The 23,977-nt window shown below is 40.3% G+C and overlaps 2 protein-coding genes across 8 annotated transcripts in view; both read right to left on the bottom strand.

Annotated features, from left to right (window-relative positions):
• Nucleotides 1-5,360: 5,360 nt before the first annotated feature.
• The window catches only part of LOC117330299, a 39,732-nt gene continuing 21,115 nt past the window's right edge, over nucleotides 5,361-23,977 (bottom strand). For 2 of the 7 annotated variants that reach the window (XM_033888485.1, XM_033888482.1), the window contains exons 2-5: nucleotides 19,525-19,603; nucleotides 18,514-18,577; nucleotides 8,744-8,989; nucleotides 5,361-8,279 (exon numbers count right to left, since the gene is read on the bottom strand). In XM_033888485.1, coding sequence (XP_033744376.1) covers nucleotides 8,215-8,279; nucleotides 8,744-8,989; nucleotides 18,514-18,577; nucleotides 19,525-19,603 — 454 coding nt within the window. In that variant the 3' untranslated portion in view covers nucleotides 5,361-8,214. Of the gene's footprint in view, nucleotides 8,280-8,743; nucleotides 8,990-18,513; nucleotides 18,578-19,524; nucleotides 19,604-20,522; nucleotides 20,946-23,977 lie in introns of those variants that run through there. The other 5 variants (XM_033888488.1, XM_033888486.1, XR_004533320.1 and 2 more) reach the window with 4 other exon arrangements.
• On the bottom strand, nucleotides 8,999-16,108 carry LOC117330297 (serine-rich adhesin for platelets-like). Its single transcript, XM_033888480.1, has one exon. It carries the CDS (start codon nucleotides 15,381-15,383, stop codon nucleotides 11,199-11,201), a length of 4,185 nt encoding a protein of 1,394 aa, XP_033744371.1. The 5' UTR covers nucleotides 15,384-16,108; the 3' UTR covers nucleotides 8,999-11,198.

Below are 23,977 nucleotides of genomic sequence, written 5' to 3'. Positions count from 1 at the left end.
CCCTAAGGGTGTGATTTCCCTGTCCTCCCCTAAGGTTGTGGTTTCCCTGTCCTCCCCTAAGGGTGTGGTTTCCCTGTCCTCCCCTAAGGGTGTGGTTTCCCTGTCCTCCCCTAAGGGTGTGATTTCCCTGTCCTCCCCTAAGGTTGTGATTTCCCTGTCCTCCCCTAAGGGTGTGATTTCCCTGTCCTTCCCTAAGGGTGAGGTTTCCCTGTCCTCCCCTAAGGTTGTGATTTCCCTGTCCTCCCCTAGGGTTGTGATTTCCCTGTCCTCCCCTAAGGATGTGATTTCCCTGTCCTCCCCTATTGTTGTGATTTCCCTGTCCTCCCCTAAGGGTGTGATTTCCCTGTCCTCCCTTAAGGACGTGGTTTCCCTGTCCTCCCCTTAGAGTATATTTCCCTTTCCTCCCCTAAGGTTGTGATTTCCCTGTCTTCCCCTAAGGTTGTGATTTCCCTGTCCTCCCCTAAGGATGTGATTTCCCTGTCCTCCCCTAAGGTTGTGATTTCCCTGTCCTCCCCTTAGAGTATATTTCTCTGTCCTCCCCTAAGGGTGTGATTTCCCTGTCCTCCCCTAAGGTTGTGATTTCCCTGTCCTCCCCTAAGGATGTGATTTCCCTGTCCTCCCCTAAAGTTGTGATTTCCATGTCCTCCCCTAAGGATGTGATTTCCCTGTCCTCCCCTAAGGTTGTGATTTCCCTGTCCTTCCCTAAGGGAGACATTTCCCTGTCCTCCCCTAAGGGTGTGATTTCCCTGTCCTCCCCTAAGGGTGTGATTTCCCTGTCCTCCCCTAAGGTTGTGATTTCCCTGTCCTCCCCTAAGGATGTGATTTCCCTGTCCTCCCCTAAAGTTGTGATTTCCATGTCCTCCCCTAAGGACGTGGTTTCCCTGTCCTCCCCTAAGGTTGTGATTTCCCTGTCCTCCCCTAAGGTTGTGATTTCCCTGTCCTCTCCTAAGGGTTTGATTACCATGTCCTCCCCTAAGGGTGTGATATCCCTATCCTCCCCTAAGGTTGTGATTTCCCTGTCCTCCCCTAAGGTTGTGATTTCCCTGTCCTTCCCTAAGGGTTAATTATCCTGTCCTCCCCTAAAGTTGTGATTTCCCTATCCTCCCCTAAGGTTGTGATTTCCCTGTCCTCCCCTAAGGTTGTGATTTCCCTGTCCTCCCCTAAGGGTGTGATTTCCCTGTCCTTCCCTAAGGGTTAATTATCCTGTCCTCCCCTAAGGGTGTGATTTCCCTGTCCTCCCCTAAGGGTGTGGTTTCCCTGTCCTCCCCTAAGGGTTAATTATCCTGTCCTCCCCTAAAGTTGTGATTTCCCTGTCCTCTCCTAAGGGTTAATTATCCTGTCCTCCCCTAAGGGTGTGATATCCCTATCCTCCCCTAAGGTTGTGATTTCCCTGTCCTCCCCTAAGGTTGTGATTTCCCTGTCCTTCCCTAAGGGTTAATTATCCTGTCCTCCCCTAAGGGTGTGATTTCCCTGTCCTCCCCTAAGGGTGTGGTTTCCCTGTCCTCCCCTAAGGGAGACATTTCCCTGTCCTCCCCTAAGGGAGACATTGCCATGTCCTCCCCTAAGGGTGTGATTTCCCTGTCCCCCCTTAAGGACGTGGTTTCCCTGTCCTCCCCTAAGGTTGTGATTTCCCTGTCCTCCCCTAAGGTTGTGATTTCCCTGTCCTCCCCTAAGGGTGTGATTTCCCTGTCCTCCCCTAAGGGTTGTGATTTCCCTGTCCTCCCCTAAGGGTGTAATTTCCCTGTCCTCCCCTAAGGTTGTGATTTCCCTGTCCTCCCCTAAGGTTGTGCTTTCCCTGTCCTCCCCTAAGGTTGTGATTTCCCTGTCCTCCCCTAAGGGTGTAATTTCCCTGTCCTCCCCTAAGGGTGTGATTTCCCTGTCCTCCCCTAAGGGAGACATTTCTCTGTCCTCCCCTAAGGGTGTGATTTCCCTGTCCTCCCCTAAGGTTGTGATTTCCCTGTCCTCCCCTAAGGGAGACATTTCCCTGTCCTCCCCTAAGGGTATGGTTTCCCTGTCCTCCCCTAAGGTTGTGATTTCCCTGTCCTCCCCTAAAGGTGTGATTTCCCTGTCCTCCCTCAAGGACGTGGTTTCCCTGTCCTCCCCTTAGAGTATATTTCCCTGTCCTCCCCTAAGGTTGTGATTTCTCTGTCCTCCCCTAAGGGTGTGATTTCCCTGTCCTCCCCTAAGGTTGTGATTTCCCTGTCCTCCCCTAAGGGTGTGATTTCCCTGTCCTCCCCTTAGAGTATATTTCCCTGTCCTCCCCTAAGGTTGTGATTTCTTTCTTACCTCCTGAGGGTTAGATTTCTCTGTTACCGCTAGGGTATGACAAATAGCAACTACTGGCACAACTGATATTACGTTACTTCGACAATTCAATAACGTCACATTATCATTGTGTTGCATTGATACAACATCAATGTTAGTTACATGGGATCCAAGGATTGACAAGGTATGAGAAATAATCCCCTCGGGAGTGAGTCAATGGGATCTCAACCCCGGGGAAAGTTATTAGGCTGTCACATACACATTATAAAGTACACGTACGTTACACATCAAATTTAGATTTTGAAAATATACGTTTTTGTATTGAATAGCTTTTTGGTGTTGGCAACTTGGCACACAGCCTCGGGCCAAACAACCGAGAATATCACCCCTCGGGTCAGACAACCGAGAATATCTACCCTCGAGTTACACAACCGAGAATATCAACCCTCGGGCCAGACAACCGAGAATATCACCCCTCGGGCCAGACAACGAGAATATCACCCCTCGGGCCAGACAACCGAGAATATCACCCCTCGGGCCAGACAACCGAGAATATCACCCCTCGAGTTACACAACCGAGAATATCAACCCTCGGGCCAGACAACCGAGAATATCACCCCTCGGGCCAGACAACCGAGAATATCGCCCCTCGAGTTTGACAACCGAGAATATCACCCCTCGAGTTAGACAACCGAGAATATCACCCCTCGGGCCAGACAACGAGAATATCACCCCTCGGGTTACACAACCGAGAATATCACCCCTCGGGCCAGACAACCGAGAATATCGCCCCTCGGGTTACACAACCGAGAATATCACCCCTCGGGCCAGACAACCGAGAATATCACCCCTCGGGCCAGACAACGAGAATATCACCCCTCGGGTTACACAACCGAGAATATCACCCCTCGGGCCAGACAACGAGAATATCACCCCTCGGACCAGACAACCGAAAATATCACCCCTCTGGCCAGACAACCGAGAATATCGCCCCTCGAGTTAGACAACCGAGAATATCACCCCTCGAGTTAGACAACCGAGAATATCACCCCTCGGGCCAGACAACGAGAATATCACCCCTCGGGTTAGACAACCGAGAATATCACCCCCCGAGTTACACAACCGAGAATATCACCCCTCGGGTTAGACAACCGAGAATATCGCCCCTCGGGCCAGACAACCGAGAATATCACCCCTCGGGCCAGACAACCGGGAATATCACCCCTCGGGCCAGACAACCGGGAATATCACTCCTCGGGCCAGACAACCGAGAATATCACCCCTCGAGTTAGACAACCGAGAATATCACCCCTCGATTTACACAACCGAGAATATCACCCCTCGAGTTACACAACCGAGAATATCACCCCTCGGGTTAGACAACTGAGAATATCACCCCTCGGGTTAGACAACCGAGAATATCACCCCTTGGGTTAGACAACCGAGATTATCACCCCTCGGGTTAGACAACCGAGAATATCACCCCTCGGGTTAGACAACCGAGAATATCACCCCTCGGGTTAGACAACCGAGAATATCACCCCTCGGGTTGGAGATTTCTCTGTGACGCCCTCCAGGTAGGAAATGGTTATCTTTAATCATTGCTGAATGCAACTTTACGATTTTCGCATGAATGGTATATATTGTACATTGTATAGAAATGTGTTTTAATCTTTATGATAGTCTCTTGCCGCTTAAACTAGTTTTTCATTCATTTCATGATATTTGCGTCGAAGTTTCTTGTCATCTCTGTCCAAATTGTTGTGCATTAGCACTTTTTACATATCGGTGTTAATCTGTTGTCTTTAAGAAAATTTAGTCCCAATTTATTGACATTTCTTATATACATTTTTTTATGTATGTGTTTGGTGCCAAACCTTCTCATTTTGTTATACATTGTATTGTCTGTAATGATGACTTCTGTTTGTCTTGTTCACTGTCGTTCTCAGCATTTGTTGTAGAGTACATTGTCTACCATGCTGAGATTGAACCGATATTTCAAATGTAGGTTTGAAAAAAGCTAAATTTCATTTCTTTAAATCGGTAATTTGTTTCAAATTAATTAATTAAAGTGTACTGACGTCAAACTCATAATAAAAACAATTGAAATTATCTTTCTCATTGTAGTTTACAAATTTTATTTTATCCAAATGTACTACAGCATATAGGTAATAAATGTGCATGACGAAATATTCAAAATTCATTTATAAAGTAGAAGATGTCGGTGGAAAATTCTATACAAATACATTGTATACGGCATGTTATGATTATTGTCCTTGATGTTATCATATCAGCATAAAAAATCATTACAAAGTCCAGTCCAGTTGTTAATTGTAATCACGTGCGCCAGCCACAACTTATAACTTGTTTTGTACAGTAGAAATATGATAGATATCAATAAAATTCTAATATCTTCCTTCGTAACTTGTCAGCATGGGTACGTTTAAATAATTATACTATACTGTCTATTGCGTAACCAGTATACAAATGCTTGATAAAAAAACCTTAACCTTATCGAACATCCAAACGTCGTAAATATATTAATCATTGTTATAACTGAAACTGTCCTAAAATAATTCATTTTTGATAATTTCTGTGTTCTTGTTCCATGTCCTTATACTCTCGAGATAAGTTTCCTTCTCTGCAAATATACATTACAAAAAAGACTATGTATTAATAGCATACAGCACTGTATCGTTAAAGACTTTGTTCAAAATGTCTCTTTTTGTTGATGTTTTATCAGACAACAAAACATGCGCGATTGGTGATTTTTTACAACATTTATATAAAAGTCTTAAAAGAGCAATGAAGTACTAGTATCTCGTAATAAAGTTTTATCGATCGAAAAGTACTGATTATATAGTCATATATCGACAAAACAATGTTATGTAAACGATTAATTATGGTAGCATCCGTGAGTTTGATATAAACTATATCTAATTCATATACAAATGTACATGAACATAACGCATTAGATTGCTTTCAACTCATTAAATCATTCTCCATTTCTAAGGTTGTTTAGATACAGCGTCCAGCAGTAAAGACATTAATAGGCGTGAGTTTAAGCATGGCTGTAAAGGAGAATTGTTTTTTTGTTGTTTTTATCTCATCCGCACCTTTGTATCGTCGGAAACCCACGAGAACCTGTCCTTATTGTTTGAGTCACGAGGACCTGTCCTTATTCTTTGAGTCACGAGGACCTGTCCTTATTGTTTGAGTCTTGAGAACCTGTCCTTATTGTTAGAGTCACGAGGACCTGTCCTTATTGTTAGAGTCACGAGAACCTGCCCTTATTGTTTGAGTCACGAGAACCTGTCCTTATTGTTTGAGTCTCGAGAACCTGTCCTTATTGTTTGAGTCTCGAGAACCTGTCCTTATTGTTTGAGTTACGAGAACCTGTGCTTATTGTTTGAGTCACGAGAACCTGTCCTTATTGTTTGAGTCACGATAACTTGTCCTTATTCTTTGAGTTACGAGAACCTGTCCTTGTTGTTTGAGTCACGAGGACCTGTCCTTATTCTTTGAGTCACGAGGACCTGTCCTTATTGTTTGAGTCTTGAGAACCTGTCCTTATTCTTTGAGTCACGAGGATATGTCCTTGTTGTTTGAGTCACGATGACCTGTCCTTATTGTTTGAGTCACGAGGACCTGTCCTTATTGTTTGAGTCACGAGGATCTGTCCTTATTGTTTCAGTCACGAGGATCTGTCCTTATTGTTTGAGTCACGAGGATCTGTCCTTATTGTTTGAGTCACGAGGATCTGTCCGTATTGTTTGAGTCACGAGGACCTGTCCTTATTGTTTGAGTCAAAAGACAAGTGAAGAGTCTCGTGTGTTTTCTAAGAGCGTTCACTTTTGAGAATCGGTAGTTTGAGCGTTTGGAGTCTCATTCCGTTCACCATATAAACCTGCCTGTGTCGTGGTCGTAAAGCCCTGACGGGGCCTCCTTGCAGTAGTAAGTGATTACCTCACTGAACAACACATACGGGACGCCCGTCACAGGAGGGGGGATTATTGGAAGACATAGATAAAATGAGTATACAGCCAGTTATCTCATCAAACAAGCGAAGCTGAACGATCGCTCTTTCTGAGGCCAGATAAGCGCACATCGAGATTGGGGTTGATAGTTTTGCCCAATATTCCAATTAAGAAAGTCCCAAATTCCAAATTATTCTGACTTTTTATACCTTTTTCTTTGTTTGTATGACGTCAACGTTAATCGACGCCATATCGATATGAGAAAAAAAGAAGTTATTAAAACATTAGAATAAATCGGTCGGGACTACCATTAATAATTTACATAACACATCATTATTTGAATGTATTCATTTCCGCAACAATTAGGATTAAGTAATAAAGAAATGTGGCTACATGTTCATAAATCAGTTGTGATATTTTGATGAATATTCCCGACACATCTGATTTCACGACTGAATTTTCTAATATAAACCTATATTTCCTATATAAATGTCTGACGCATTAGGTTAAATGTGGTAATACAGACATCATACCGTATTATTACACGTGAAATTACACAAACCAGTCAAACATTACGATATTACCACTGAACTGTTAAAACATTCCATTCATGGCACATAAAAAGCACCCAGTACTGGACAAACGATTTATCTCACAAGAACTGTCAATCAAAGAATATGTCTCTGAAGAATTGGGATATATTTTGAACATGCAAGTATTTGTTAAAATGGAATATGTTTTGAAAACATGACTACGCATGTTAGAAAATATTTTTTTGATAGAATTGTGTAAGTAGATCTGTACACTTGTTTAATTGAGAATACTTTTAAATGTAGGTGCGTGGGTGTAAGGTACTTTAATGGACATTGAAGTATAATAATGGTGTATACATGGATTGAACATTGAAGTATATTACCGGTATATACATGGATTGTAACCTCCGTCCATTACACAGAAAGATTTCCTTTAGCCTGTATTACTTTGCGTTGAATTTAAACTTAAGAACGAACGTTGTTACAATCCCACACTGTAGTACAAATCCACGCCATATTATAGAGTTGAGTAAAAACAACTTGGACATACATGTACATGTGTTATGTGTTTAAGAAGCAAGAATTTTCGCCGTAAAATAGGATAAATAGTTTATCAACCGAGTTTAGATTTCACTGCAAAGAACACATGTTCTCACCTTCCAGCATCTAGTTTATAATAGCGGACATCAGATAGAGACTAAAGATATCGGAATACGCGATCTGAAATTGAAATGTTTCTTACTCAGGTCAAAGTAGCTCTCCATCCGAATGTCAGTTGGAATCATCTGTATAGGTATTTGAACCAAGCTTTGTTACCAAGATAATCCAAGTTAAGTTTTTTTACGAATAAATAAAAGAAACACTTCTGAAAATAATTATATGTTTAATATTTTTCAAATGTGTATTTTTAAATAGAACTTAAAATATATATATTATAGAATATGAAACAACAAGGATGTGTGAGAGTTACCTCCCTTAGTTTACAGAAGTGGTTCAGATTTCCCCCGAAGTCCGGTATTATGAACCAGTTAATAAAATGATTGCCATGTGCTATTTCAAATCAAACAGTGTAAGGGAAGAACATACAAAAATAAAACAGAGATCACAAATTTCACAAAAATAAATAAATAAGCATGTTTGGTAGCGAAAACCTCACTTTCCTATATACATGTAATACTGTATCGGTAGGCGCTGTCCTAGTTCGAGCTAGAGTTAGTTCTGTTGAGATATATATAAGTATAGATAAAACATTTTCTTATATCACTTCTATATAGACCAAGTCGGAGTACACACAGCATGAGGGACTGGCCCCGGGGACTGGCCCCGGGGACGGGCAGGTAGACAATGAAACAATGGGACTCCGGGGGAAATCAGTATACGTTGATTGTTCGATAATGATGACGGATTATAATATGTATCTGTGAGGGTCAGTAGAAGGTTTACGTTCTCGGAGCGTTGCCGATCCCAAGCACTGTCTTATAGGACCCGATACCATATCTGCCAACTGAAATGAAACAGTACAACATATCAGTATTGTTGTTAAATTATTAGACAATATAAAACACACTGCCTACAGATCATCAATTAATATCCACTAGGATCTGTATCACGTGAATCTCGAGGCTTACAAATCAAGGGATTCGTAACTTAATAACCATGGGATAACCACAGGCGCTTGTATCTGGTAATTAACAACACAGTATCCACAACATTTACTGTATTTTAACTCGTGTTATCAATTACTAGATACACGCGCCTGTGGGATAAATATATCATTAATGACGATAATTATAATAACTATTAAATAACCAATGTGATTTTTTTATGTAATATATGTCTTATCAGTACAATAACGTTTCTAGAATCGAAATTGGAATAGAAAAAGAAGAATAGTTCGGTAAACAATGCCATACAACTATCATTTGTTTATCGTAATCCGGATATGATCACATTTACGTTACGACGTACATTTTGTGGGCTTGGGTCGGTCAATCAGCCAGTACCGGAAACCATCCCGAGCTCTCTCATTATAGCCTGTTCTTGTTGACTTCCTGCTAAAGTTCATCCGGGGCCTCTGGTTGAAAATTTGTGTTGGTAGTTCTGCGTCTAGACCATGTAAAATCATATCATCTATAGATCGTATTGGGACTTTTGTGACATTGTCGTTAACGAACTTAACCCTGGTGCTCTGAGCTTTACGTACCGTCGCCAAGTCTGAAAAATAATGTGCGTTTTTTGTGGTTTTTTTTCGCATGGCATTTTCATTCGCACATCTTTCAGCAGATGTGAGAATTTAATTGTAAATACAAAACCTTGTTACAGGAATGATCAAAACCAAAAATAGCGAAGCAGGCATGCCGAAATTGTCAGAAAACAGTAGCGGAAAGCACATTGATTAATAGCTCAAGAGCACATGTGTTAAGTTCAATACACAAATCATCAACAAGTAACGTTATATACACTCAATCATTTTAAAATGATAAGTTCAAAAAAAATAGTAATTAATGTCAACATGTTAAGAGTTTAGAAATACAGAGAAATAATGCAACTGGACTATATGATTGACATGAAAATGGAGTCCTCTTGAAAGGTATTTGATATATGTTTGAAATGGAAAAATTAGATAACAATCAATTACAATAATCAAATTTTTCCATAAAAAGGAGAAAATATCGATAATTACAATTCCATCACACAAGATGTTCAAATGAAGTTTCGGGTTGGCTTTAATGGGATTTAAAAATGTTATTGAAACAGCGAACCTTTTTGGCTTGGCTTTTTGTCTCCACGGTAATAAATGTATTTATACTTGGAATATTAGGAAGTGTTTGACCGCGAAGCGAGTTTGAATATAAGGCGTGGGATTTACAAATATGCAATAAAGATCCCTGGTTAGTATATAAAACAGTGTTACCAGTCCACACAACTCAGTGGCAGTTAGTGGCAGTTAGAGCATATACATGTACATATATATCACACTTAGATCACAGTTATAAGGTATGTACATATAGGTATCTTATTAAATCAAATTAAAATTACATGGGATATCAAAGAACTCTGATGATTAATATGATTAAAACTGACACTGAGAAGATATACTCTTTGTAGGGAACCTTTATCTATATTGTATTAAACAAATGTCCTCACTCATTCAGCAGTGTTCAGGGGCTAAAAACTATACCTATATCCTTGCTGTTAACCCATAGCCTCTGACAATAACCCGGAAATGACGTATACTTAAGGAAGCTAATCAGACGGTGGTAGGGTGCCTCCTCTTGAGAGTAAAAGGCCGCTAGTTCGAGCCCGAAGCGCGGACAGGGTATTTTTCATTACTCCTTCCTATTACACTCTGTATCTAGTATTTGTGAATAACTGTCCGACGACATTTATAGTATCTGTGGGTTACAGTCTGACGACATTTATAGTATCTGTGGGTTACAGTCTGACGACATTTATAGTATCTGTGGGTTACTGTCTAACGACATTTATCGTATCTGTGGGTTACTGTCTGACGACATTTATAGTATCTGTGGGTTACTGTCTGACGACATTTATAGTATATGTGGGTTACTGTCTGACGACATTTATAGTATATGTGGGTTACTGACTGACGACATTTATAGTATCTGTGGGTTACTGTCTGACGACATTTATAGTATCTGTGGGTTACTGTCTGACGACATTTATAGTATCTGTGGGTTACTGTCCGACGACATTTATAGTATCTGTGGGTTACTGTCTGACGACATTTATACTATCTGTGGGTTACTGTCTGACGACATTTATAGTATCTGTGGATTACTGTCTGACGACATTTATAGTATCTGTGGGTTACTGTCTGACGACATTTATAGTATCTGTGGATTACTGTCTGACGACATCTATAGTATCTGTGGGTTACTGTCTGACGACATTTATAGTATCTGTGGGTTACTGTCTGACGACATTTATAGCATCTGTGGGTTACTGTCTGACGACATTTATAGTATCTGTGGGTTACTGTCTCACGACATTTATATTATCTGTGGGTTACTGTCTGACGACATTTATAGTATCTGTGGGTTACTGTCTAACGACATTTATATTATCTGTGGGTCTGTGGGTTACTGTCTGACGATATTTATAGTATCTGTACTTCTAATAAGATAACTCTGTTTGCTGCGGATTTAACACCATGTTTCACAACCCTGCGTTTGACACGTTAGAACTAGTAGAGACAGAAGACACGTTAGAACTAGTGGAGACAGAAGACACGTTAGAACTAGTAGAGACAGAAGACACGTTATAACTAGTGGAGACAGTAGACATGTAAGAACTAGTGGAGAGAGAAGACACGTTAGAACTAGTGGAGACAGAACACATGTTAGATCTAGTGGAGATAGAAGACACGCTGGAACTAGTGGAGACAGAAGACACGTTAGAACTAGTGGAGACAGAAGACACCTTCAGAACTAGTGGAGACAGTAGACACGTCAGAACTAGTAGATACAGAAGACACGTCAGAACTAGTAGAGACAGTAAACACGTTAGAACTAGTGGAGACAGAAGACATGTTAGAACTAGTGGAGACAGAAGACACGTCAGAACTAGTAGAGAGATAAGACACGTTAGATCTAGTGGAGACAGAAGACACGTCAGAACTAGTAGAGACAGTAAACACGTTAGAACTAGTGGAGACAGAAGACACGTTAGAACTAGTGGAGACAGTAGACACGTCAGAACTAGTAGAGACAGCAGACACGTTAGAACTAGTGGAGACAAAAGACACGTTAGAAATAGTGGAGACAGAAGACACGTCAGAACTAGTAGAGACAGAAGACACGTTAGAACTAGTAGAGACAGAAGACACGTTAGAACTAGTGGAGACAGAAGACACGTCAGAACTAGTAGAGAGATAAGACACGTTAGATCTAGTGGAGACAGAAGACACGTCAGAACTAGTAGAGACAGTAAACACGTTAGAACTAGTGGAGACAGAAGACACGTTAGAACTAGTGGAGACAGTAGACACGTCAGAACTAGTAGAGACAGAAGACACGTTAGAACTAGTGGAGACAGAAGACATGTTAGATCTAGTGGAGACAGAAGACACGTTAGAACTAGTAGAGACAGAAGACACGTTAGAACTATTGGAGACAGAAGACACGTAAGAACTAATAGATACAGAAGACACGTCAGAACTAGTAGAGACAGAAGACACGTTAGATCTAGTGGAGACAGAAGACACGTTAGAACTAGTAGAGACAGTAGACACGTCAGAACTAGTAGAGACAGTAGACACGTTAGATCTAGTGGAGACAGAAGACACGTAAGAACTAGTAGATACAGAAGACACGTCAGAACTAGTGGAGACAGAAGACACGTTAGATCTAGTAGAGACAGAAGACACGTTAGATCTAGTAGAGACAGAAGACACGTTAGATCTAGTAGAGACAGAAGACACGTCAGAACTAATAGATACAGAAGACACGTTAGAACTAGTGGAGACAAAAGACACGTTAGAACTAGTAGAGACAGAAGACACGTTAGATCTAGTGGAGACAGAAGACACGTAAGAACTAGTAGAGACAGTAGACACGTCAGAACTAGTAGAGACAGAAGACACGTCAGAACTAATAGATACAGAAGACACGTTAGAACTAGTGGAGACAAAAGACACGTTAGAACTAGTGGAGACAGAAGACACGTCAGAACTAATAGATACAGAAGACACGTTAGAACTAGTGGAGACAAAAGACACGTTAGAACTAGTGGAGACAAAAGACACGTTAGAACTAGTAGAGACAGAAGACACGTTAGATCTAGTGGAGACAGAAGACACGTTAGAACTAGTAGAGACAGAAGACACGTCAGAACTAATAGATACAGAAGACACGTTAGAACTAGTGGAGACAAAAGACACGTTAGAACTAGTGGAGACAGAAGACACGTCAGAACTAATAGATACAGAAGACACGTTAGAACTAGTGGAGACAAAAGACACGTTAGAACTAGTGGAGACAAAAGACACGTTAGAACTAGTAGAGACAGAAGACACGTTAGATCTAGTGGAGACAGAAGACACGTTAAAACTAGTAGAGACAGAAGACACGTTAGAACTAGTAGATACAGAAGACACGTTAGAACTAGTGGAGACAGTAGACACGTTAGAACTAGTGGAGACAGTGGACACGTTAGATCTAGTGGAGACAGAAGACACGTTAGAACTAGTAGATACAGAAGACACGTTAGAACTAGTGGAGACAGAAGACACGTCAGAACTAGTAGAGAGATAAGACACGTTAGATCTAGTGGAGACAGAAGACACGTCAGAACTAGTAGAGACAGTAAACACGTTAGAACTAGTGGAGACAGAAGACACGTTAGAACTAGTGGAGACAGTAGACACGTCAGAACTAGTAGAGACAGAAGACACGTTAGAACTAGTGGAGACAGAAGACATGTTAGATCTAGTGGAGACAGAAGACACGTTAGAACTAGTAGAGACAGAAGACACGTTAGATCTAGTGGAGACAGAAGACACGTAAGAACTAGTAGAGACAGTAGACACGTCAGAACTAGTAGAGACAGAAGACACGTCAGAACTAATAGATACAGAAGACACGTTAGAACTAGTGGAGACAGAAGACACGTTAGAACTAGTGGAGACAGAAGACACGTCAGAACTAATAGATACAGAAGACACGTTAGAACTAGTGGAGACAAAAGACACGTTAGAACTAGTGGAGACAAAAGACACGTTAGAACTAGTAGAGACAGAAGACACGTTAGATCTAGTGGAGACAGAAGACACGTTAGAACTAGTAGAGACAGAAGACACGTCAGAACTAATAGATACAGAAGACACGTTAGAACTAGTGGAGACAAAAGACACGTTAGAACTAGTGGAGACAGAAGACACGTCAGAACTAATAGATACAGAAGACACGTTAGAACTAGTGGAGACAAAAGACACGTTAGAACTAGTGGAGACAAAAGACACGTTAGAACTAGTAGAGACAGAAGACACGTTAGATCTAGTGGAGACAGAAGACACGTTAAAACTAGTAGAGACAGAAGACACGTTAGAACTAGTAGATACAGAAGACACGTTAGAACTAGTGGAGACAGAAGACACGTCAGAACTAGTAGAGAGATAAGACACGTTAGATCTAGTGGAGACAGAAGACACGTCAGAACTAGTAGAGACAGTAAACACGTTAGAACTAGTGGAGACAGAAGACACGTTAGAACTAGTGGAGACAGAAGACACGTCAGAACTAGTAGAGACAGAAGACACGTTAGAACTAGTGGAGACAGAAGACATGTTAGATCTAGTGGAGACAGAAGACACGTTAGAACTAGTAGAGACAGAAGACACGTTAGAACTATTGGAGACAGAAGACACGTAAGAACTAATAGATACAGAAGACACGTCAGAACTAGTAGAGACAGAAGACACGTTAGATCTAGTGGAGACAGAAGACACGTTAGAACTAGTAGAGACAGTAGACACGTCAGAACTAGTAGAGACAGTAGACACGTTAGATCTAGTGGAGACAGAAGACACGTAAGAACTAGTAGATACAGAAGACACGTCAGAACTAGTGGAGACAGAAGACACGTTAGATCTAGTAGAGACAGAAGACACGTTAGATCTAGTAGAGACAGAAGACACGTTAGATCTAGTAGAGACAGAAGACACGTCAGAACTAATAGATACAGAAGACACGTTAGAACTAGTGGAGACAAAAGACACGTTAGAACTAGTAGAGACAGAAGACACGTTAGATCTAGTGGAGACAGAAGACACGTAAGAACTAGTAGAGACAGTAGACACGTCAGAACTAGTAGAGACAGAAGACACGTCAGAACTAATAGATACAGAAGACACGTTAGAACTAGTGGAGACAGAAGACACGTTAGAACTAGTGGAGACAGAAGACACGTCAGAACTAATAGATACAGAAGACACGTTAGAACTAGTGGAGACAAAAGACACGTTAGAACTAGTGGAGACAAAAGACACGTTAGAACTAGTAGAGACAGAAGACACGTTAGATCTAGTGGAGACAGAAGACACGTTAGAACTAGTAGAGACAGAAGACACGTCAGAACTAATAGATACAGAAGACACGTTAGAACTAGTGGAGACAAAAGACACGTTAGAACTAGTGGAGACAGAAGACACGTCAGAACTAATAGATACAGAAGACACGTTAGAACTAGTGGAGACAAAAGACACGTTAGAACTAGTGGAGACAAAAGACACGTTAGAACTAGTAGAGACAGAAGACACGTTAGATCTAGTGGAGACAGAAGACACGTTAAAACTAGTAGAGACAGAAGACACGTTAGAACTAGTAGATACAGAAGACACGTTAGAACTAGTGGAGACAGTAGACACGTTAGAACTAGTGGAGACAGTGGACACGTTAGATCTAGTGGAGACAGAAGACACGTTAGAACTAGTAGATACAGAAGACACGTTAGAACTAGTGGAGACAGTAGACACGTTAGAACTAGTGGAGACAGTAGACACGTTAGAACTAGGCAGATCACTAATATTATTGGAGTCTACTGATTTACTTGATTTACATAATACACTACTGAGAACAATGTACGTCATGATAAGAACAGTGTGTCGATACAGATCATTGATACGTTATATTTTGTATTGCCAGAGTCAACATGACGTGCCAAGTTTTTGAATAAAATAAACACGCCCACTTAACAGGTGTCGATTATCAGCATGTATCTACAGTCATATTGTGTGTTTTATGTATATATAATAGTAATATTTTCCGGATAAATATGTTTAACATGTTTTGGTAGTTGATTTGGTCTGACAGTCGGTTACATGTTGTTCGTGTCCGTTTAAAAGTTCGGAGATCCCGGGTAAATGTCTATATAACTTCTGTTAGTATTTACCATTATATAGAGGTCCCGGGGTAATGTCTATATAGAGTATGTTAGTATTTACCATTATATAGAGGTTCCGGGGCAATGTCTATATAGAGTATGTTAGTATTTACCATTATATAGCGGTCCCGGGGCAATGTCTATATAGATTATGTTAGTATTTACCATTATATAGCGGTCCCGGGGTAATGTCTATATAACTTCTGTTAGTATTTACCATTATATAGAGGTCCCGGGTCAATGTCTATATAGAGTATGTTAGTATTTACCATTATATAGAGGTCCCGGGGCGATGTCTATATAAAGTATGTTAGTATTTACCATTATATAGAGGTCCCGGGGCAATGTCTATATAGAGTATGTTAGTATTTACCATTATATAGAGGTCCCGGGGTAATGTCTATATAGAGTATGTAAGTATTTACCATTATATAGAGGTCCCGGGGTAATGTCTATATAGAGTATGTTAGTATTAACCATTATATAGAGGTCCCGGGGAAATGTCTATATATATTATGTTAGTATTAACCATTATATAGAGGTCCCGGGGAAATGTCTATATATATTATGTTAGTATTTACCATTATATAGAGGTCCCGGGGCAATGTCTATATATATTATGTTAGTATTTACCATTATATAGAGGTCCCGGGGCAATGTCTATATAGATTATGTTAGTATTAACCATTATATAGAGGTCCCGGGGTAATGTCTATATAACTTCTGTTAGTATTTACCATTATATAGAGGTCCCGGGGCAGTGTCTATATAGATTATGTTAGTATTTACCATTATATAGAGGTCCCGGGGCAATGTCTATATAGATTATGTTAGTATTAACCATTATATAGAGGTCCCGGGGTAATGTCTATATAACTTCTGTTAGTATTTACCATTATATAGAGGTCCCGGGGCAGTGTCTATATAGATTATGTTAGTATTAACCATTATATAGAGGTCCCGGGGCAATGTCTATATAGAGTATGTAAGTATTTACCATTATATAGAGGTCCCGGGGCAATGTCTATATAGATTATGTAAGTATTTACCATTATATAGAGGTCCCGGGGCAATGTCTATATAGATTATGTTAGTATTTACCATTATATAGAGGTCCCGGGGTAATGTCTATATAACTTCTGTTAGTATTTACCATTATATAGAGGTCCCGGGGCAATGTCTATATAGATTATGTTAGTATTTACCATTATATAGAGGTCCCGGGGCAATGTCTATATAGATTATGTTAGTATTTACCATTATATAGAGGTCCCGGGGCAATGTCTATATAGATTATGTAAGTATTTACCATTATATAGAGGTCCCGGGGCAATATTTATATAGATTATGTTAGTATTTACCATTATATAGAGGTCCCGGGGCAATGTCTATATAGATTATGTTAGTATTTACCATTATATAGAGGTCCCGGGCAATGTCTATATAGAGTATGTTAGTATTTACCATTATATAGAGGTCCCGGGGCAATATCTATATAGAGTATGTTAGTATTTACCATTATATAGAGGTCCCGGGGCAATGTCTATATAGATTATGTTAGTATTTACCATTATATAGAGGTCCCGGGGCAATGTCTATATAACTTCTGTTAGTATTTACCATTATATAGAGGTCCCGGGGCAATATCTATATAGAGTATGTTAGTATTTACCATTATATAGAGGTCCCGGGGCAATGTCTATATAACTTCTGTTAGTATTTACCATTATATAGAGGTCCCGGGGCAATGTCTATATAGAGTATGTTAGTATTTACCATTATATAGAGGTCCCGGGGCAATGTCTATATAGATTATGTTAGTATTTACCATTATATAGAGGTCCCGGGGCAATGTCTATATAACTTCTGTTAGTATTTACCATTATATAGAGGTCCCCGGGCAATGTCTATATAGATTATGTTAGTATTTACCATTATATAGAGGTCCCGGGGCAATGTCTATATAGAGTATGTTAGTATTTACCATTATATAGAGGTCCCGGGGTACTGTCTATATAACTTCTGTTAGTATTTACCATTATATAGAGGTCCCGGGGTAATGTCTATATAACTTCTGTTATTATTTACCATTATATAGAGGTCCCGGGGCAATGTCTATATAACTTCTGTTAGTATTTACCATTATATAGAGGTCCCCGGGCAATGTCTATATAGATTATGTTAGTATTTACCATTATATAGAGGTCCCGGGGCAATGTCTATATAGATTACGTTAGTATTTACCATTATATAGAGGTCCCGGGGCAATGTCTATATAGAGTATGTTAGTATTTACCATTATATAGAGGTCCCGGGGCAATGTCTATATAGATTATGTTAGTATTTACCATTATATAGAGGTCCCGGGTCAATGTCTATATAACTTCTGTTAGTATTTACCATTATATAGAGGTCCCGGGGTAATGTCTATATAACTTCTGTTAGTATTTACTATTATATAGAGGTCCCGGGGCAATGTCTATATAACTTCTGTTAGTATTTAACATTATATAGAGGTCCCGGGGCAATGTCTATATAGAGTATGTTAGTATTTACCATTATATAGAGGTCCCGGGGTAATACCATAATGTAGCGATTCCTTAAAACTTAGTTAAGGGACCGGTATGGCGAATCCTTTACTGACTGTTTCGTCAAAGTGTGCCTTTTGAGGGTGAATTACTGATAACAGGTCACAGGGGCAAGTAAAAGTAGATTCTGGAAAGAAATGCTAGACAAATACATATAGACACGTGCATTATCACGTGTCTAGCCCCTGTGGATAGACAGTCTGACATCCATTAGAGCTCAGGTAGGTTCAAAGACTAATTAATACTCACCTAAATCGGTGTCCGAACGGATCGTGAGCCCCTTGGCGCCATAAGACACTGAGTAGGAACCCGACTAGAATAAAACAATTTGAAAGTTACAGTACATAAATATGATTAATTACAGAAATGCGTGTATCAGTTATGAACTGAGAAAATTCGTATTGATTGAAGTCTAAGGTGAAAAGTGTTCAGAGTGTAACATTGAATAAGCGAATTTATAAAAATATTTCAATTTTGTTACTGCAAACTTAGCGTAAAAATATCGATAATAACGCCATATTTTATTATTGAAATTATTTAGAGTTCACATTTTAGACGGCATTTATTGTGGAAGTAATTTAAATATCTCCCACTGACTTGATTGAAAAAAATCCACTATCAATGTTTCCCTAGATTGTTTGCAGATCTAAAATATTCCAGAATCAATACATTCCTATGACAGACTGAGTGTGGCCTTGGTGTGGAATTATAAAACTCTTCAGTCGCGAGTTTTATCTGCATGCGTTCAATAATATTCCCCTTGTGAGCTCCAATGACATTCACGATGAGAATTTACGGAATATTACATAAAGATAGCAAAGGTGCTAGATCAGCCCATAAAGAATAGTATACATATACATAATGAACTTGTGTGCGACCATTTTTGATAATTCGCGAATCTGCTGAATGCAATCACCATCTTATCGTATCAACTGATAGAGTGGAACCGCACACGGATTATTGACACTGTAGGAGTGTTCGTCTGGTCTGTCAGACAGGTTTGATATCATCGACTGCCTGATACATGTCACAGTGACAGCTATCCGAGACGATTAAAGTATAATCGCAAAGCACTTGATATGGAATTATGAATAACTAGACAATAGATAGATGACTATATCCATGTCCTAGTCAATAGCTTGTACACCGACTGTCCTGTGTATATATACCCCTGTTATAAGGCGATACATTTTTAACAAGAAACTTCTGCATTGATGTTAAAGTATTTCGGGCTTAAATGATATGACAAAAATTACTTACCTTCTGTCTAGCTTTTGACCAATGGTCAGTGTGACCTTTCTGGTGTTTAATCGGGTCATGTCTTGACCAAAAGGTCATCCTGAAAAAAGAAAAATGCAAAAATCATATTTTTAAATTTACGACAGTTGCTGCAAATGAAATGAATTTTGACCAATGGAAATATAGTGTATAACTGACTGCACACTTCAAAACTAAGATCCGGACATCCTCATTGCCAAGCTTATAACGCTGTATCGGAAACAACGGTTGTCCTGGGTACGAATGTAACAGAAGAGAGGATATGACAACAAGACCAGGGACTGAACCCTTGAGGCCAAACTTCAGAAAGAAGCTTAATCTAACAGCTCCATGGCAATCGGATGTCCAATCTGGTCATACACAGAATACAAGTGTACAAAATATTTACGACTCCAATCAATCATCGGTGGATACTTTTTTATAGTAATTCTGTTGTTCTGTGAATGGTCCTTGTGTGTCACTGTTCCCATTGTTTGTATGTTTGTTATTACGGGGATTAACGTCCTCGCGTCTGCTGACCTTCATCAGATGAGTACGACAACAAAGTGAAAGACAGAGCATACAGGAAAAACAATAGACTTTTAGTTATCCCCCACGACCAAACACGACCTTATTCTAACATAACTTAATATCGTGACAGAAATTGCCAGTTACACTTGATCTAACAGATCCTAGTAACGAACATTCGCCACTGCTGTGGTCATGCATCATCAATTAGAACGTCTGTATCCATGGTTTGTTGTGGAACTCAATTCACTTGTCAGCTACAAAATATTCAATACGTTATTATACTCTCATAGAATCGTATCTACCACGAAATAAACAATGCAGAAACAGAGATTTGTCAAAAGGTCCCGATAACATTAAATAAAGTAGATTCACTTTTATCCGCGACAGTTCCCGAAATTCTAGATGACGGCATGATGACGTGTCCGGATTTTCAATTACACTATAAAACTTTAGTTTTACATTATACTTACACACGGAGATTACTGTTATTGCTGGGTTCAAAAGCAGACATTACGCCAAAACTACCCGTGGAAACAGTAAATCGTGGTGTGATCCTTCACGTAAGCAACATCTATGGCGTCACACGATTGATGACGTCACAATCGAAACTAAGGCTAAGACAGGACAGATACGTCACGCCCTGCTCAAAGTTTTCTAATAGTTTTGATCCACTGTGGAGTTCTCCGTTCTCTCCCTCGAAAATGTAACGACAGTGTGTGTTACTGGTCGGCGTGTGTTAATAGTTGGATGGGATTGGAGTCGGTGTCGAGTTCCTGACTGTAGGTGTTTAGTGTACAGAGTCAGCCATTTGTCCGCGGTGTTTGGTGACACTTCTGGCCGCCTATCAGCTGATCATTACACTGATCGATAAGCGATCCTCAGCTGGCTATGTGGTAGTTGTTAAAGTAGTCTGTCACTGTGGGCGCTACTATATAATATATACCTCTATGTTGGAATATTTAAAGCCACACACGTGACAATAAAGACTAAAATATATTCTATTGTATACGATCCTAATTGAAATTTCGTAAACTCAATATTTTGATGTTTTAAACTTCGATATTGTCCCCCTATTGAATTGAAAATAGAACTCTTAGCGAATTGACGAATGGGTAGGAGAATTGGCTCCAATCTATTCCGACCTCCTCTTGCATGAAGAGTGTTTAGAAGAATTGGATTCCGCTGAAATGAAACATTTAATCGGTCAATTTATTCGTTCGATTTTACTTGAATGATTAACGACATGACACATATTTAACTAAATCAATTAAACCGCTACGTCCTGATATAGTACGCCACTGATATGTCACGGTCACGCTGACATCCGATAAGGCCCGGCCACGTGTTTACATGTTAACCCGTTCACGGGTGGTTGAACACTGCTATTCAGCCTACAGGTATTGGTGTCCCTCTTTCTTTCTCACGGTGTATTATTCAGTAACGTACAAACTTATATCAATGAAAAAAAACTTGGAGGCCATATAAAAATGACTGTTTCCTCATGTGAATGATTGACAAAATACCAACGACGTTCATGTTTGGATGAACTACATTTGATTTGTTGCATTGCATACTGTAGAAGTGAACATGATGATGTCACACTAATTAGCTACTCTTACTTTAAGATATCCCCTGCAACATATACATTTAGTCTGCTTCAATATAGAAGTAAGCTATTCTTCTAGTCGCAACCGGGTTATACAGGCATCAGGCCAATACGGTTTTGAAAGTCTTTGTCAGAACCAGTCTAGAGTGTCTCAGTCAGATCCGGTTTAGAGTGTCTCAGTCAGGTCCGGTTTAGAGTGTCTCAGTCAGATCCGGTTGAGAGTGTCTCAGTCAGATCCGGTTTAGAGTGTCTCAGCCAGATCCGGTTTAGAGTGTCTCAGTCAGATCCGGTTTAGAGTGTCACAGTCAGGTCCGGTTCAGAGTGTCTCAGTCAGGTCCGGTTTAGAGTGTCTCAGTCAGATCCGGTTTAGAGTGTCTGTAAGATCCGGTTAAGAGTGTCTCAGTCAGGTCCGGTTTAGAGTGTCTCAGTCAGGTCCGGTTCAGAGTGTCTCAGTCAGGTCCGGTTTAGAGTGTCTCAGTCAGATCCGGTTTAGAGTGTCTCAGTCAGATCGGGTTTAGAGTGTCTCAGTCAGATCCGGTTTAGAGTGTCTCAGTCAGGTCCGGTTCAGAGTGTCTCAGTCAGGTCCGGTTTAGAGTGTCTCAGTCAGATCCGGTTTAGAGTGTCTGTAAGATCCGGTTAAGAGTGTCTCAGTCAGGTCCGGTTTAGAGTGTCTCAGTCAGGTCCGGTTCAGAGTGTCTCAGTCAGGTCCGGTTTAGAGTGTCTCAGTCAGATCCGGTTTAGAGTGTCTCAGTCAGATCGGGTTTAGAGTGTCTCAGTCAGATCCGGTTAAGAGTGTCTGTCAGATCCGGTTTAGAGTGTCTCAGTCAGGTCCGGTTTAGAGTGTCTCAGTCAGGTCCGGTTTAGAGTGTCTCAGTCAGGTCCGGTTTAGAGTGTCTCAGTAAGATCCGGTTAGAGTGTCTCAGTAAGATCCGGTTTAGAAAGTCTCAGTCAGGTCTGATTAAGAACGTCTCAATAAGACCGTTTAGAATGTGCCTATTATATCAGACCAGCGTCTGTTCCCACGTCATCCGTCTTCGCATAGCTCCGATCGATCTCGTTGGTGCACTGACACAAAATGTCTCCGTATTCATGAATCATTCATGAAATGAATCTAGTAATCGGATTGGTTCCGAAGAAGAAGGCTACGGTAAATCCCACCAATCAGAAGCGTCGTTTTATATATTATTCGGTATGTATTGCAAGATGTCCGAGAACAAACCATGTCGACATACATAACGACAAACCATTCATTAATAAGAAGTGCTTTGATTGGTCGATAAAAAGGTTTTCAAGCAAGTGCTCCCACGGGTCAAACGAGTGAAACGTAGAGAAGACTTCGCAGGGGGCGACGATGTGTTTAGACAGGTCTTCGTCAAATCAGAGAAAAAAAATGCCGGAACACAAACCAAAACAGTTTTACGACACGAACTTATCTTTATATCCTGACAGTCCCAGTAAGATTAAAATATGTCTCTGACCCTGTTTTGCAGATATCGGCCCTATCCGATGTAGACAGATGTTTGTCAATAACCATTACACAGTTTCATCCAGTTCTCGGGCAGTAATAACCAGATTATATAAGTATAAGACTGATCCGGTTTAGACAGGTCTCTGCCAGACCCGGTTAAGAATTTCTCCTCGCGCTCATGTTTTTTCCTGCTGCTTTCAATTGATATTACTCTGATCGACCAGTATAAGAAGTGTCCTACAGTATTTTAGAATGTCTCAGTCAGACCAAGTTTAGAAATTCTGTCAGGTCCGGTTTAGACAGGTCTTTGTCAGATCGCAGGAATATGTTAATTGCTGTTTTACAAAAGAGGGGGGGGGGGGGGGGGGGGGGGGGAGCCGGACAACAAACCCAAAGCAGATATTTTTAATATGATTTTATGTACTGTGGTAAATTTCTATTTTGCGTTTGAATTTTATGGCACGTTCTTTCGGAACCAGATTCCTATGATCAGATCCTGTTAGACATCCTAAGTCAGATACGTGTTCAGCATTTCCCGATCTTATCCATTTTAGACAGGCGTTTGTCTGATCATATCTAGAAAGTCTCAGTCAGTTAGACACGCCTCATTCGTTTTAGACAGGTTCATCCAGTTCACAGATATACCGGTTTAGAGAAGTTCCAGACAGACTCAGTTTAGCAGGTGTCAAATTTATCCCAAGTATATTTACCTGAAGACTTAATTGATAATACAGTTAAAGAATTATCACTACTGACGCAAAAAGTGTTCCGATAGAAAAACCAATTCTGTATTATAAAACCGTGGAGCTATCCGTGTAATATCCGGAGCCTTATATAGTCTTAGCGTCAAT

Source organism: Pecten maximus, chromosome 7 (assembly GCF_902652985.1).
Source record: "Pecten maximus chromosome 7, xPecMax1.1, whole genome shotgun sequence".
NCBI classification, from domain to species: Eukaryota; Metazoa; Mollusca; class Bivalvia; order Pectinida; family Pectinidae; genus Pecten; species Pecten maximus.
This window is presented reverse-complemented; position numbering and strand designations above follow the sequence as displayed.

What these genes read in the sequence shown, in the direction of transcription:
- LOC117330297 (XM_033888480.1), bottom strand. Translation starts at nt 15,383, where the DNA reads ATGACGTACATTGTTCTCAGTAGTGTATTATGTAAATCAAGTAAATCA.